Source organism: Danio rerio, chromosome 7, assembly GCF_049306965.1.
Source record: "Danio rerio strain Tuebingen ecotype United States chromosome 7, GRCz12tu, whole genome shotgun sequence".
NCBI classification, from domain to species: Eukaryota; Metazoa; Chordata; class Actinopteri; order Cypriniformes; family Danionidae; genus Danio; species Danio rerio.
The window spans coordinates 43083820-43100532 of NC_133182.1; the positions used below are offsets into that span (position 1 = coordinate 43083820).

The following is a 16713-nucleotide window of genomic DNA, read 5'->3' on the forward strand; positions in this document are numbered from 1 at the left end:
TATACACACTCAATTTAATTAAGGTTAATAATTTCAAACATGTTTTTACATGATTGGCCATGAGGGGGCACTGTTGCAATATCACAAATACAATTTGGAAACGCCAAATGTGCAAAGACAAACTTTGACATATACTGAGAGTATTCAAATGAGTGATTTCGATTTATGCCAGCTGTTGTTCATCATATTGCTGCAGTGAAATTGATGCCACTATGACTTTAGTAATGTTTTGAAATGTGAAGAAATCATATTTATGAACTCAAGATGTCTGCGTCTACTGGTAGCATTTCAGTTCTGTGGCTGGAAGAATTAGCGTAAAAGATAAATGTGTATGTTTATATGAGGAAAAGGGTGGAGCGGGTGCACACAGATGTATGTGGTTTCTTCATTAGTGTTTCCATCATGTGGTGTGCAGAGTAATCAGATCAGTCATAATTTAATGATCATCACATTAGGCAGATTTCTTTTGAAGAAGATTGTGTGTATGTGTGTGTACATGTCTGTGACCTACAGTATGGATGTAAAGTCTCCTCTTCAAGTTTTGTTACCAAAGGCTTGCATGTGACACTGGGCCACAAATAAGTGTCAATTTTTGGATACTGAGATTTATGCATGATCTGGAAGTTGAATAGATTGAACTAAACCTTTCCATTGATGTATGGCTAGTTAGGATATTTAGTCCAGATAAAACTATTAAAAATCTGGAATCTAAGGGGTTTAAAAAAATTTAAATACTGATAAATTTGCCTTTAAACTTGTCCAAATGATGTTCTTAGCAATGCATATTACTAAAAAAAAATTATACAAAATACATTAACGATAAGAATTGTACAAAATGTCCTCATTGAAGATGATCTTTATTTAGTATTCTAATGATTTTGATAAAAGAAAATGATAATTTTGACCCATACATGGTATTTTTGGCTAATTCTACAATTTTCTGACCACATATATTCTCAATCAGCAATCAGTAAGGCTCAATTGATCATGTGACATAAAAGACAGGGGGGGAAAAAATCAAATACAAACCAGTTATTTTAAGTCATAAATGATGTTGATGCAGTATGGATGTCCAGTGTCCTCCTCCATGTTAAAATGTGATAAAATAATAAAAACACAAGCTTTGTGTCTAAAGGTTTTTATATTTTTGATCACCAATCAGCAAGACTCAGTGGACCATGTGACATAAAAAAATAATGGTGTTGTCTTTATATATTTATTGTTGTAAATAACTGTGTTTAATAGTAGACTATAGTAAAGTACTATGCTCACTTCTGAGGTAATGTGAAATAGCTCGGGTTCATGCCTCAAGATCAGATGTTTTGTCTTGACAGCTGGACCACAGGTAAATGGGGAGTGTGTAGCAGAACATGTGGAGGTGGCCAGCAGACGAGAAACATCCGCTGCCTGAGGAAGGTGACGTACCAGCGGGAGGAGGTGGCCGCTCAGTCCTTGTGCCCAGTAATGGCTCCGGCTCAACTACAGCCCTGCAACACACAGTCATGTCCTCCAGAGTGGAGTACCAGCTCCTGGACCCAGGTACTGTTGGATTACACACAATATTCTGTCAATTCTTTGCACTTTATGTTTTTTTTCAGCATTTTAGTTTTTGTGGTTTGAAAAGAGTGGATTCACAATGTCACTTGTACAGTCTGACTAGTGTGTAATTGTATTGTGTTAAGTTTTAAGATGTTTTGTAGAGTATACTGTATATGCAGTCAGGTATATATGTTTAGGATAAATAGGATAGGTTATTTTGTTTTGCTTAAGTTTCAATGATGACCAAATATATTACAAAACCTACAGAGAAACAAAACAAGAAAAAAAGTATATCTTATTACTTTATTTTAGGGTACAATTCTTGCTATTGCCAAACCATTACCTATGACATTTCACTCAACAAACTAATTTGCTTATTAAGGTAATGAGATCATACAGAATATGTACTTTACACAGTAAGTGCTAACAAATAGCCATTATCTTAATATTTGCTAGGTAATAAGTCACGGCTCCTACACAGGAGTGTGTAACATAAATATGCATCACAACACATTATCTATCACCATCTATTTCTTTCCATTAGAATAAATAGGATGTTGTATTGCAAATATAGTCAAAAGAAGAAGAAAAACAGACCAGATCGTGCTGAAATTCAGAAATTCTGCTAATGCCTATTATATAAACACCCCCTTAAATTGTAACCCCTTCAGATTCATTTTTTGTAAAATGCTCAAACAGTTCCACTTTAAAGCAATAAACCTTAGATAGAATAAATAGGATGTTGTATTGCAAATATAGTCAAAAGAAGAAGAAAAACAGTTAAAATTAGTTAATTCTAACTATCTAACTGAATAAATAAATAAGATTGCTAAAATATTCATATAAATGTTATATAAAATAATAATAATTATAAAATTGTTAAATTCAGTTGACCAAAAGGCCTGAAATGTTCTCTTTTATTCTGTTAGATAGTTTTACAAATGTATGGGCTATTTTCAATCCAACTCTTGTATTTAACTCACTTTATTTTGCAAATCATGTTATAATAAATCAAATTTAGTTGTCTGAGCTTGACCAGATCGTGCTGAAATTCAGAAATTCTGCTAATGCCTATTATATAAACACCCCCTTAAATTGTAACCCCTTCAGATTCATTTTTTGTAAAATGCTCAAACAGTTCCACTTTAAAGCAATAAACCAAATATTGAAAGGAATATTTGAGATGGCCAGAGTAAATTGTAAAAGCATCAGAGCTGAAACATTACTGCCCCCTGCTGTTATTGAACATGTAGCGCATTCTGCTTCATCCGTCTCACTCTTGTTTACATTCAGAGTGCATTCTGCACATGGTTGAAGTGACCATGCATTGTTTGGGAGTACAAATGAGCACACTGTTTAATCTAAAATCTTGTAACATGCTTTGCCATAGCATATCTGCTGGTTTAAATATAGTTTTTATGTGTCTGAAAGATTTTTTTTTTCATATAAACAGGAATTCCAGAGAATGTTGAAACACACCAAAGTTCATTTGATCAGTAGCAGAGAAGCTGAATCTTTAAACTTTTTTTTTTTCAGTCTAATTTGATGAAATATGGTAAATCATAAATCATTGTTACACATAAAGCGTTTGCAATCTTTGAGAAATGGTAGTTGATATTGACTAAATTCCTCCTTTAAAGGTCAGAATAAGTTCACAGCGCCTGTCTCCAGAGTTCATATCAACTGTTGTTGGAGGTGAAACTGCGTGCCACTGTGACCTTTACAATGCTTAAACTAACATCACTCAAAGACCGCATGAGGGTAACTCTCTTTCTCTCTGTTTATCTTTCTTTTTCTCTCTTCTCTGAAGTGCTCGAAGACCTGCGGACGAGGCTTGAAGAAGCGCAGTGTTTTCTGCAGGAGCACTGATCCAGGTGCCAGGGCTGTGGTGGTGCCTGACAGCATGTGTAAATTACACCTGAAGCCCAAAGCCCAGGAGAGCTGTGTGCTGAGCCGCTGCCCCAAGAATGAGCGTCTTCAGTGGATAACTAGCGCCTGGGGAGAGGTAAGGCCCTCATAGGAATATCAAAGGTTATGTAGAAGCACTCGCACAAACTGTTCATATATAGAATGTGCATACATTGATGGTAATAAAATGTTGTTATGCAAATCACACACAGTAACATCCAAATTCAGACAACATACATGATGTTGGTGTGTGATGCAATCCAATGCAGTTTAGGTTGTGGCTAGATTAATGTGGATTCACTTAAAAACATTTTGATTAAGTTATTGTGTTAAAGCTAATAAAAGTTAGTTTTCTAAGATAGGCCAGAACATGCTTTGCCTACGTTAAGTTTCAAATCCACATTGCAGCAGTAGAAAAAGTATAAGTCATCTTAATGCATATTATTCATTCATTCATTTTCCTGCTGCTTGGTCCCTGAATTTATCACAGCGGATTGAACCAGCAACTATTCCGGCATATGTTTTACACAGCGGAGGCTTTTCCCAGCACAGGGAAATTATTGTATATCCATAAAAGTAAAAAAAAATATTAATAAAAAGGACAGAAATGGTGATTTAAGTGATGATATTAAGAGACCAGACATGAGTGTGTTTTCAGCCTAATCTTCTGGTATAATATTTTTTCAGCAAAATATTTAAGTAATTACAGGCTCATTCATGTCACACTTATGTTATGCTTCAGGTTTGTTATTGCAAATTAAATTTAGGTCATTTAAGTAATTCAGTTGGAATATTGGGCATATTAACATTTATATTTACGCTACAAAGTATAAGTGAATAACGTGTAGCTGGCTAATGCTGGTAAAGACATTGATATCTATATGTACAAAATGTATCTGTTGACTAAACATCCATCATCATTTTTTAGAAACAGCATTTTCAAAGGTGTGATAGAGTTCCTTGATTTAATGTTAAATTGTTCTCTGGTATATACATAGAAAGTATGTGGCTTAGGTAATATCTGAAATTTTCCAGAAACAGTTTTGGTCACACTTTACTTTGATGGTCCGTTTGTTAAATTTAAGTTACATTGCATCTACATGACAACTGATTCTCATTAAATTGTAAGTAGAGTATTAGGTTAGGGTTAGTGTAAGATCACATGTACTTGCAAGTTTCTTATAGTCAGTTAAATGTCTGTTGAAGGAGCAGTATCGACAGATATAAAGAAGAAAGTCTACTAATACTCAAATAGACAATCAAAATAGTGTTACAACAGTTTTATATCCTCTTGACTATTTTGAGGGATGTAAACAAAAACAATGGTCCCAACATATTTCCTGCTTTACATTTTTAATTCAATAGCTTCAAAGAATCCAAAAAGAGCCACATATTGCTAAATTGTCATGGTATGCGTTTTAACATTAAGTTATGAATGATTTGTCTCTTGTTACAGTTATGAAGTAGTTTGATAACAAGCAGGACATGTTCATGGGCCAATAGCATCACCACAATGAAATGGTCTATAACTTCAGGAATTACCACTATACACTTATCTTGAGCAGTTTACATGTGTTTTTTGCTTCATTACATACAAACAACCGCAAATTACACAATATACATGATAAACTAACAAAATATACATTTAAACAGCTTTGTAAAACAGTATTTGCAAAATGTTGTGTTCTGACAATGAGCTGTCATGAGATGAGATACTTCATGCCTGGTTTTGGTACCTGAAAGCTCTATATTTACAGTTTCATTTTCAAAATAAGAGTCCCACATATATAGTAAGTATAATACAAGCTTAGATCAACTTCATAATAAGAATGAGTTTATCATTGTTATAATTTTATTAGAAGTGTTGAATACATTAGATTATAATAATAATACAAAAGTTATAAAAAAAAAAAAAACTAAGTAAGTTTTAAGTGACTCATGATTGTAATATATTACTTCTAAAAGTAACTTAACCCAACCCTGCCCATTAGGAAGTGTTATGGCCAATTAAACACTGCGTGTGCGTGGATATTAATGATCCTTTGTGGATCGTCAGAGTCTTTGTCGATTTTCTCATTGGCATTTTGTTTTACCCTCATAGGATTTGCATGGAAACAATGTGTTATCTAATTGTTGGGTTATTTGACAGTGTTCGGCCTCCTGTGGAGCAGGAGTAAGGAGAAGAGAGCTGCACTGTGGGGAGAAAGACTCTCAAGGAGGCTACACCGAGTTCCCTGCGAGGAGGTGCAGGAACTTACAAAAGCCTGAAGCAGATCTCGAGCAATCCTGTAATAACGGCCCTTGCCCAGAGCCCTTGGCACCCCAGCTCCTCCAGCCTGGCGGACCTTCTGTGACACTGGGCTGGTACTCTTCTCCTTGGCTGCAGGTTTGTGTAACTAGCTCTTCATAACTAATCAGTCCTTTGTTCTGTCTCTATTCTGCCAAGGCTCTAATATTTCGGTCCTGTCTCTGTGTATTTCAGTGCACAGTGTCCTGTGGTGGTGGGGTGCAGACACGCAGTGTTCAGTGTCTGAGACAGGGGCGTCCGTCAGTGGGCTGTTTCCCTCACCAGAGACCGATAAGCTCACGGGCCTGCAATACACACTTCTGTCCTGCTCCAATCCCAGTGCCAGTCCCACCTCCTTCACCCACTCTTAAAGGTAAAAGCTGCTTTAGTTTAACATTTGACATTCGAATCAAACAAAACATCATTTTCAGTCTGTACTGCTATTTAAACACTTTTGGTCAGTAAAATTATAAAATAAAAAGTGCTATAAAGCAAGTATAACTAAATACTGTTTTAAACTTTCTACTAACTCTTTTTCCCACCATTGACTAGAAATCTTGTCTCAAATTATAAGATAATCAGAGAACATTAAAGTCAGATTGCATTTAAAAATGAAGAGTTGTACAGCTTTTCTTTGATTACTTTTGATTGCCTCAGCAAAGAGATCCATTCCTAAGTGTGTGTGCATTTTCTCTGTTTTTTGTCAAAATGTTGCAATTTGCATTCAAGTGGTGATAAAACATGATCACATCATATATGGTCATATATTTCTAGCAGAAAATGTTCTAAGGCACTGTCAATTTTAAGTGAAAATCATAAAAAGAAACAAAAAACCGGTGATGGCTGGTAACTTCATTCATTCATTCATTCATTTATTCATTGGTTTTCTTTTCTGCCTAGTCCCTTTATTAATCTGGGGTCTAAGCAGCGGAATGAACCGCCAACTTATCCAGCATATGTTTTACGCCATCACTGCACCCAATTCACCTATATACCACATGTCTTTGGACCGAAGGAACCCGAAGGAAACCCACATGAACACGGGGAGAACATGCAAACTCCACACAGGGCTGGCAACTTTAAAAAAAAATTACTGGCAGGGAAGGGGTAATCAAACAGAACTAAAAGCAATATTATGGTTTTCAAAAAATATTAAGCAGCATTACATTTTTTAAGACTGATAATAATGATAATAATAAGTATTATTAAATTATATTAGAAGGATTTGTGACACAGCAGACTTGAATAGTAGCTATCACATGAATACATTTGATCATTTATCTTAAACAGGCAGTCACTTGAGAAGTGCTCAAAACAAACGCAGTGGCGCAGTAGGTAGTGCTGTCGCCTCACAGCAAGAAGGTCGCTGGTTCGAACCTCGGCTCAGTTGGCGTTTCTGTGTGTAGTTTGCATGTTCTCCCTGCCTTCATGTGGGTTTCCTCCGGGTGCTCCAGTTTCCCCCACAGTCTAAAGACATGCAGTACAGGTGAATTGGGTAGGCTAAATTGTCTGTAGTGTATGAGTGTGTGTATAAATGAGTGTGTGGATGTTTCCCAGAGATGGGTTGCAGATGGAAGGGCATCCGCTGCGTAAAAACATTCTGGATAAGTTGGCGGTTCATTCCGCTGTGGTGACCCCGGATTAATAAAGGGACTAAGCCAACAAAAAAAATGAATGAATGAAATTGGCGGTAGTGTATGTGTGTGCATGTGAGAGTGTGCGGGTGTTCCCAAGTACTGGGTTGCAGCTGGAAGGGCATCTACTGTGTTAAACCTGTGCTGGATAAGTTGACAGTTCATTCCGCTGTGATGACTCCTAATGAATAAAGGGACTAAGCCAAAGGAAAATAAATGAATGAACGAATGAATGAATAAATAAATGAATGAATGGTTGCCATCCTTAAGACCTGAACTCCCACTTTTACCTCAACTCTTATCTCGCTCAACAGTACCTGCAATGCCTGAGAGGACACATCACTGAATGTTTATTGGTTATGACTTACCGCTGAATGTTTGTTTGTTAAGGACTCTCATATCTCGCTCTGTAGAGGAGCTGGCGGAGCATGACGTTAGTAATGTCATGGGTTGGATTCTCAGGAAACATTTACTGATAAAATGGATACCTTACTTTGGCTAAAGCATCTGCCAACTGCATAAATGTATACATAATTTCAGTGCGTTTTATTGTTGTTTTGATTCACATGTATCAAAGGCAATTATCAAGCTTCACTAATAGAATTAGAGTTTATATTAATACATTATGTATTAGTTGTAAAAACAATGTGCAGTTTGCTTGTTGATTCAGTTGATAACAAGTCAACTGAATTATATATCCACAGAAGAGTGAAATACAATGTGTGATTAAACATCATCAATTAATATCATAATAGTATGACTTATACCAGTATTTCTCAACCACATTCCTGGAGCACCACCAAATTCTGCATGTTTTGGATTTCTTTTTTGTCTGTCATACCCTTTACAGAGCTGTTTCTCGATTCCCAGACTTGCGTTCTCATGGAGAGAAGTCTTGCCAGGTTACCTCTATAGAACGAATTCGGAAGACGGCGAGAACACAGAAAGCGCCCTGTGAGAAATGAGATGCTGCTCTTGCTGATGGTCACATGACCTTCACATATTTGTAACGGACAAGGATTTAAACATTACAGCATTCATACAACGATTTATTGTTTTCTCCCTTTTCAATACATATACCATGCACAAAATTCTCATTGAGGGAAACTCAATAAGTTATATCTCTGAACTTCATTAATAAACGGGTATAGAATGCTGTGCTTCCCACCTCCTTTATTTAGCTGAAATGACTTCTGGGACTTCTCGAGCGAATTTAGTGCTTAAGACTGCATTGACGCATCCTCGATATCAAGAACACATCCGGGAACTTTCACACGTCTTCCGTTGGTCTTGAGTTTTTGAAATGAACTTTTACGGTTGATGATTACCTTTCACGAGAACACAAGGATGCAAGAACGCATACTAAGAAACAGCCCAGGTCTTTTAGTCTCTGCTATTGAGCTGATGATCTGAATCAAGTGTGTTTGGTTAAGAAAACATAAAAAATGTGCAGAGCTGGTGGACCTCCAGGAATGTAGTTGAGGAACACTGACTTATGCAATATCAGTGGTGTAAAGTAAGAAATTACAAATACTCAAATTACTGCAATTGAGTCATTTTTCTCAGAAATTGTAATTTACTAAGTAGTTGTGTACTTTTACTTTCCCTTGAGTACATTTTTAGTGCAGTATTGGTACTTTTACTCCACTACTTTCCTTCAACCAGCAGTCACTACTTAATTATTTCTTGTCTACAGGGATTATAAAAATCAGTCTTATGATTTCTGTCCAATCAATTTGCACATAGAAAGTAAATCGCATCATAATGAACTACCTCAAGATATGCAGCAAACCGTCTGGAAGCATTAAAAGTCTCCAAGAGGATACTTTACACGCAATGACCCAGAGACTGTTTAAACTGGATGTCACTGATGAGAAGATGACGGATGTTTACTGTATGATGACCAAAATGGCCTTAAAGAATCACTAAATGCACTTCAGAATGTTACGTTTACACACACACACACACACACACACACAAATTACATGTTAACACATCAACCTCATCGTAATACTCACTACTCTTGAGTACGTTAAAAAGGGCTACTTTTTACTCATACTTTGAGTAATATTTACAGCAGATACTTTTACTCTACTTGCCCTATATTTTTGGGCAAGTAATAGTACTTTTAAGTATGATTTACTCGGTACTCATTACTCACCCTCCACTTGCTCCAAACCTATCTGAGATTTTTTTTTCTTCTGTTGAACAGTTTTTTTTTCTCAAAGAATGTTGGAAACCAGTGCCCATTGACGTCCACTGTATTTATTTATTTATTTACTTTGGATGTCAATGGCAACCCTTTTCCAACTATCTTCAAACATTCTCGTGTTCAATAGAAGAAAAAAATAGCATAAACATTAGCATTTCACTTCATAAGACGTTAGTGGGAGCCAGGGGCAAACGTTTTGTTTGTGATATGTTTATACTGTTGTTTCATTAGCCTTATTTAATGTTATTTAGAAGGTAAAAGTCACCTACTTCATGAATGGTCTAGCTGTGTTTAAATCAACAGCACTTTTTCATTTTTGGGTGAACTTTACATTTAATTATAACGATTTTGAAAACTCGAAAACATATTAAAATATTCATTCATTTTCTTTTTGACTTAGTCACATTATAATTCATGGGTCGCCACAGTGGAATGAACCGCCAACTCATCCAGAATATGTTTTACGCAGCGGATGCCCTTCCAGCCGTAACCCAACACTGGAAAACATATTGATATATGTTTTTTTATTTATTTTGGTAGTACTGAGCACATAACACAAAGGACAGAACTGTGTTTGTGTGCATAATTGTTCATTCCCATGGGAGATTTCAGTTTGAGGGTCTTCAGAGAGCAGGTCAGGTCCTTATCAGTATGCCAGAGCTGTATTTCCAAGTGGTTAGCAACCTCTCTGCAACGTCTCTATATTCATGGTAAACAGCACTTACTCAAAAGTGTTTCTTCAGGCTTAAATAAAAGATCCAGTCATTTTTATTTCTGTAGCACTTTATACAATGTGGATTGTGTCAAAGACATTTTACATTGATGAACAGGAAATGATGAGAAGGTACTCAAAATAATAGTCATTTTGTGTCTTTCCGTTAACAGAAGACCAGCCATGCATTGACTTCTTCAGCTGGTGTCATCTGGTGCCTCAGCATGGTGTTTGCAATCACAAATTCTACGGTCAACAATGCTGCAAGTCCTGCTCCGCAAAGAGACAGTAAAGCAGAAAATCTTCACTTCCCTCAGGCCTCCTCACTGACTCTGAGATCTGTAAATCCTTGTGATAAAGATGGCCACTATGGACAAAGTTGATATTTGCGAGATGTGGTACAGAAAGAGAAATTCCAACAGTCCGTGTCTTGGACTGATAAGAGATAATGAGAGCCTGGTGTCCGAGGAACTCAAAAACACATTGGACTGATTCTGGCTTTATTGGAGGTTTTTCAAAAGCCAATCTACGGAACATTTACATTGTAAATACCTTTGTTTGTTCTCCTTTGATTGGAGATGCAAGCATCAGTTAAAGCCATTAAGAGACAGCTATATGCTACATTGATGAGAACCATTGGCGTTACTCTGGTCAATGTGTGGCTGTGCACTCCTGAAGTACTGTAGAATTTGTGTTTCCTCTTTGAGCTCCAGACGAACCCATAAAACAATATGTTTACCAGCAAGTTAATGAAAACCGAAACACAACATCCTTAGAGCCCATTCATACCATTTTTGTTCCACTGCACTGCTTTTTAATTAATTTCTGTGTAAACACTTACTTAAAGTTACACAAACTAATTTCGAGAGAAGCACGTGATATGATTGATTGCAGCTGGTCTCCCATCCATAATCATTAGTAAGCCAATCAGATTAATCCAAACTCACTATAAATAGCCCGTCTAGTGCCCACTATAAATCCATCCCATCTCCCCTTTTTCCTCCTTAACAGGGTGAGCTCTCGAGAACTATCTGATCTCGGACACCCTTACATGCTCATTGACCATACGGGAGCCCTCGACTCAAACATCTCCGAGCTCAGGGTTCTCTCCCAGGACAGCATACCAAACCTGTGAATGTTATCAAGCCAATATCTTAAGTGCGAACTCTTGAAGTGACGTTTCACAAACTAATTTCAAGAGGAGCATGTGGTATGATTGATCGAGACTGGTCTCCCATCCCTAATCATTACTAAGGCAATCAGATTAATTCAAACTCCCTGTAAATAACCCGTCTAGTATTACTCCCTTATCTTCGTTTTTTGAAGAATCCCCCATCCACCCCATTTCCTCCTTTACCAAGAGGATTTGTTGAAAACTATCTGATCACGGACACCTTTACATGCTCATCAACCAGGAGGGAGCCCTGGGCTCAATTATTTCCAAGCTCAGGGTTCTCTCCCAGGACGGCATGCTAAACCTACTAATGTTATCAAGCAATATCTAAGTGTGAACTCTTGAAGTGAAGTTTCACTAACTAAAGCTGCGGGGTCACACTGGAGTTTGAGCATGCGAAATTCTGTCGGACGGTGCTGCGAAAAGGGGTGGGAATAAACAAGATGATTAGACATTTAAAAAAGCGAGCGATTGGTCCGTATTTAAAATTTCTGTCCAGAGATGTCATGTTTTAATCCGCGATTGGTCTCACGCAGTCAAATGATGCGATTTTGCAGGTCAGAGTCACCAAGTTTGAACTTTGCAACGCAGTGAACTACGAAACTTGATGCATGACTTTGCGTTTTCGGTCTGACGCATTCATGTGCGTATGAATGGAAGTCTATGGGGAGAAACGTCCAGTGTGAGCGCAGCTCAATTTTGAGAGGAGCACATGATATGATTGATTGAGAACTACCTGATCTCGTACCCCCTTACAAGACCAGGCGGGAGCTCTGGGCTCAATAATCTTCGAGCTCAGGGTTCTCTCCTGGGACAGCATGCCAAACCTGCTAATATTATCAAGCAATATCTAAGTGTGAACTCTTGAAATGTGTCTTTCTCTATTCCGTGCCGCACTGCTTTTTCAGTGTTTTGCACAGAAGAGTCTCATTTTCGTGACAATTATCAACGTGTCTCGTGTTTTAAATGCATATTTTGTGAATGACAACATTTTAGACTACACAGAAAACTTTATGTATTTTGGCTTTTCATTTACACTACAGCAACAGTTTGAGGGCAAACATTTGGAGAATGCATTTTTTTTACTATTATTTCCATTTTTCATTCCAAGAAACACGATGTAGTCAAAACATTGGCATCATGTACTTTACAACAGTCAAGGAACATTTGCTTTAATTTAAAATGCAGATTGGAATTCAAATTGGATTTCATTCATGCTAAATTTGCTAAAAAAAATGCAGAAAAAGTAAGGACATTTTAATTGCGCCTGCTTTACATGACTGCTTTATTAAATCAGGAAATATTTTGAATCAGTGTTTTTGGTGCAATAAGAAGTGCAGTGTACATTCATGTTTCATTTTTTACACCCCTAAACAGCCTAACTACATCATATCATATTTTCCTTGGCAATCAAAACCCTTTTGATGATCTCATGTTTACAAACTAACTTAAGACTTGCCAAAATCGCCAGTCAAGAGAGCGTCCATGTATGTAGGCTTCTGATTTTAACACATTTTAACATGCGCAGATTATCTCTGTGGAACTGCTGAGACTTGTAAAATTGATTCGCAATCCCATGTGATCAGCACAGAAGTCTAAAGCAGACAAGATAGATTTATCATTAATGAAGATCAGCGCTTCTGCTGAAATATGTAGTGGGTCCATCGACGGATGAACTACGTTTGTGTATGTGCGCTAGTGTGTGTCATTTGTTCATGCAGTGCTATCTCCCACACGGCGTACGAGAGGGCTGAGCTCGTCCCAGATGTGTGTCAGAGAGAGTAGAGTAACTTGCTCTCAGTCACTTTAGAGGGACCAATTAGTGTGCAGGAGTGAGTGTCATGTTCAGGAGGAGGAGCAGCTAACAAACCCAAGCCTCCCAGGACTCGGGACCTCATCTCAGTTTACTTTGTTAGAGCTCTCCGTCTCTTTCTCTTCCAACTCTCGGAGTGCTGCAGTTGTTTTGTGCTTAACAGAAGAGTGGAGTTTCACCTCGCACAGGGTTCAGGTATGACGGTCGTGCTCTAGCAATAAACATTAGAGCAGATGGCACAAGAGGTATAGCATCAGCACTCGTTCTGTCCTCATTTCATTCCAAACACTTCATTACCAGTCCCCAATCCCTTGAAGGGATATTTGCATACACTAATAAGTGCAAAAGGTCACTTTTAAAAGTGGATGTTGCACTGCAGGGTGCAGTTCTTTCTTTGCAGAACCATTTCAAAGGGTACTTCCGTTTATTTTTAGTTGTATAACTTCTGGATGTCCATTAATGAACTCTCGGTCTCTGTACTCGACTTTAAAAGTGTTCCTAATCATGAACAAATGGGGAAATACATTGTTTAGCCTTGTTGTGATGTTATGTATGTTGTACAAATGATGAGTTATGTCTTTTCTCACTGTCTGGACGGAAAAACGTTGTAATTTATTACTATGTCAAAATAGTTCCTGGGCTACAGTGTTGTCTGGAGAGGAGCTTCCTGTATAATAGCACACTGTAAGTGTGATATTTAATATTTTCGCTGAAAGTTTTATAATAAAAAAGTATTTGATTTACTGTATCCCTCCAGTGAGGCTTTTTCCGCTTAGTGGTCTTGCAACGGCGAGAACAGAAAGCACTTGAACGATGAAAACGCTGCAATATTTAAGGGATGAAAAATGATATGCTGTCATCACAACAAATTACTATGAACATCAAGCCAGCAGCAAAGTGGGTTTTAAATAAAATACTCCCTAGCATAATATCGACAAGGAAAACAGACTTGGTCTTCATGTAAATATAAAACATTGTTTAAATTGTGCCACTATAAGGGACAGATTATCAGTGGTGAAAAGTAACAAATTACAAATGACTGTATTTGACTAGTTTTTTTTAGGAATTGTAATTTACTAAGTAGTTTTAAAAATGTATACTTTTCTCTTGAGTACATTTTTAGTGCAGTATCTGTACTTTTACTCTACTACTTTCCTTCAACCTGCAGTCACTAATTTCTTGCTTTCTTGTCTATGGTAATTGGCTAAAGTAGAAAAATCAGTCCTGTGATTCTTGTCCAGTCAAATCGCACATAGAAAGTAAATCAACCTCAAGACATGGGTGCTTTATAAATGCAGCGATCCTTTTAGAAGCATTAAAAAAGGCCTAGAAGGTGTCCCAAGTTTTTGCACACAATGACCCAGAGACTTTTTGTTGACTGCATATCACTGATGAGAAAATGAAGGATGTTGTCTGTATGATAACTGAAATTACCTTACAAGGATTCAAAGAAGGACTCTACAAATGAAGGAATGAATGAATGAATGAAAGTCCTAATGAAGGACGGAGCAAAAATGTGAACGAACGGACAAATGAATGAGTAAACGAATTAAACTAGCAGGCACACAACATCATAAGACGTTATTATTAGGTTAGATTTAGGTCATGATGTCAGGTGACCAAAATTTAATCTCTAGCAAGTGTCTTAGAACAACATTATTTTGACATACAATAACATTGTCAAATTACGTTGATATCTGGTTGTTATTTTGTTTTGGAAAGTGACCAAAATCCAACGCCTGACAGATATCACAGTGATAACATCCACATAATGTCAAGGTGTAACATAATTAGACATTGATTTTTGGTTTATTTAAGGTTGGATATTGCTGTCAGCCTGATGTTGGGTTCTGATGTCAACCCGAATTTCATTTCCAAACAAAATCCAATGTCCCCACAAAATTGGGGTATGAGGGGTACAACATCAATATGACATCATGTTGATGTCCTGTGCCTGCAGGGAAGGGAGGAACAAAGGAAGGAACAAATTAATGAAGAAAGGATGTAAGGAAGGACTGAACAAACTAAGGAAGGAACTAATAAATGAAATAACAAAACACCTAATGAAGGAAGGAACAAAAATATGAACGAATGAACAAATAAATGGGTGAACGAATGAAGGGAGGAACGAAGGAAAGAACAAATTAATGAAGAAAGGATTGAAGGAAGTACTGAACAAACAAAGGACTGAAGGAACGAATGGTCGAATGAATGAATGAATGAACAAAGGACCTAATAAAGGAAGGTAAAAACATAAACAAATGAACAAGTGAACAAATGAAGGAAGGAACGAAGGAACAAATGAATGAAGGAACGAACGAACAACGAATGAATAAAGAACAGAACAAACAATGGAATAAAGGTTAGAAGGATCGAACGAATGTAGGAAGATCACAAAATGCACTACAGAATGTTACGTTTACACATCCCCGCACAAACTGCATGTAAATGCATCAACTTTTCACAGCATAATACCCACTACTCTTGGGTACTTTTAAAAGGGTTACATTTTACTCATATTTTCAGTAATATTTACAGCAGATACTTTTAATCTACTTGCATTAGATTTTTGGGCAAGTAATGGTACTTGAGTATGATTTTTCACTACTCTTTCCACCACTGATAATGATAAGCTATAAACACTAAAACGGAAAACCTCTGATACACAGAACAATGTTTCCCAGCCAATCCTAATGTGAAATAACCCAAACATTCGTATTCCTTTCTTTCCTCTTTGTGTTCCAGGCAAAATGTTCCTGTGTGTACTAAATGCCCCAGTAAATCACACTGAGTTTGCTTAAGCCCTCCCTTGGCACTCTTGAATATCTCTTCCTCCTCATAGTATGCACGCATTTGTCATTTTTGTCATATTTCTTAATTTCCTGTGTGTACAATTATTTGTGATAATTTCTGACAGCATCGAGAGACTCGTAAAAGAAAGGAGCAATTCCTCATCCGTGTCACTGGATGCACAGACACTGATTATGAAGACTGAATACCAAGCACGTCTGTGGCATTTCTATATCCTCTTGTGCATGGTGCAGACTCGCTTTGTTTCTCTCTCTCTCTCTCCTCACACAAACATGCACACAGAAGACTCTTCACTCTCACAATTCACTGTGTCACTTCAGCTCTGGCAGTATGATGCTTCTTTGGAGTACCGCTCACTTTTGACAGGTTTTCTAATCACATCTTAACAGGGCGCTGGCCGTGAGCACGCTCTCTTTCACTCTCTCTTTCTCTCCTTCTCAGCCCTTAGATGAAGTGAGAGCTGTCATCTCTTCCAGACATATCTCCAGTCATCAGCTAAAGGTCATCATCCAGCATCCACTCTGTGCCCTTGCAGACAATAAAGCACTTTAAGGGTGAATGCACGTAAAACAATGATTCACAACAGGTGGGTCGCAGGTCAGTTCTTATTGTGGAAATAATAA

The 16713-nt window shown here is 37.3% G+C and overlaps 1 protein-coding gene across 4 annotated transcripts in view; it reads left to right on the forward strand.

Moving 5' to 3' along the window:
• The window catches only part of adamts18 (ADAM metallopeptidase with thrombospondin type 1 motif, 18), an 87785-nt gene extending 73758 nt beyond the window's left edge, over positions 1-14027 (forward strand). For all 4 annotated transcript variants that reach the window (XM_021477942.3, XM_073908868.1, XM_009303403.5 and 1 more), the window contains 5 exons: positions 1335-1539; positions 3350-3544; positions 5597-5833; positions 5930-6107; positions 10466-14027. In XM_021477942.3, the coding sequence (XP_021333617.2) occupies positions 1335-1539; positions 3350-3544; positions 5597-5833; positions 5930-6107; positions 10466-10584 (934 nt within the window). In that variant the 3' untranslated portion in view covers positions 10585-14027. The remainder of the gene's footprint in view (positions 1-1334; positions 1540-3349; positions 3545-5596; positions 5834-5929; positions 6108-10465) is intronic.
• Positions 14028-16713: the final 2686 nt, after the last annotated feature.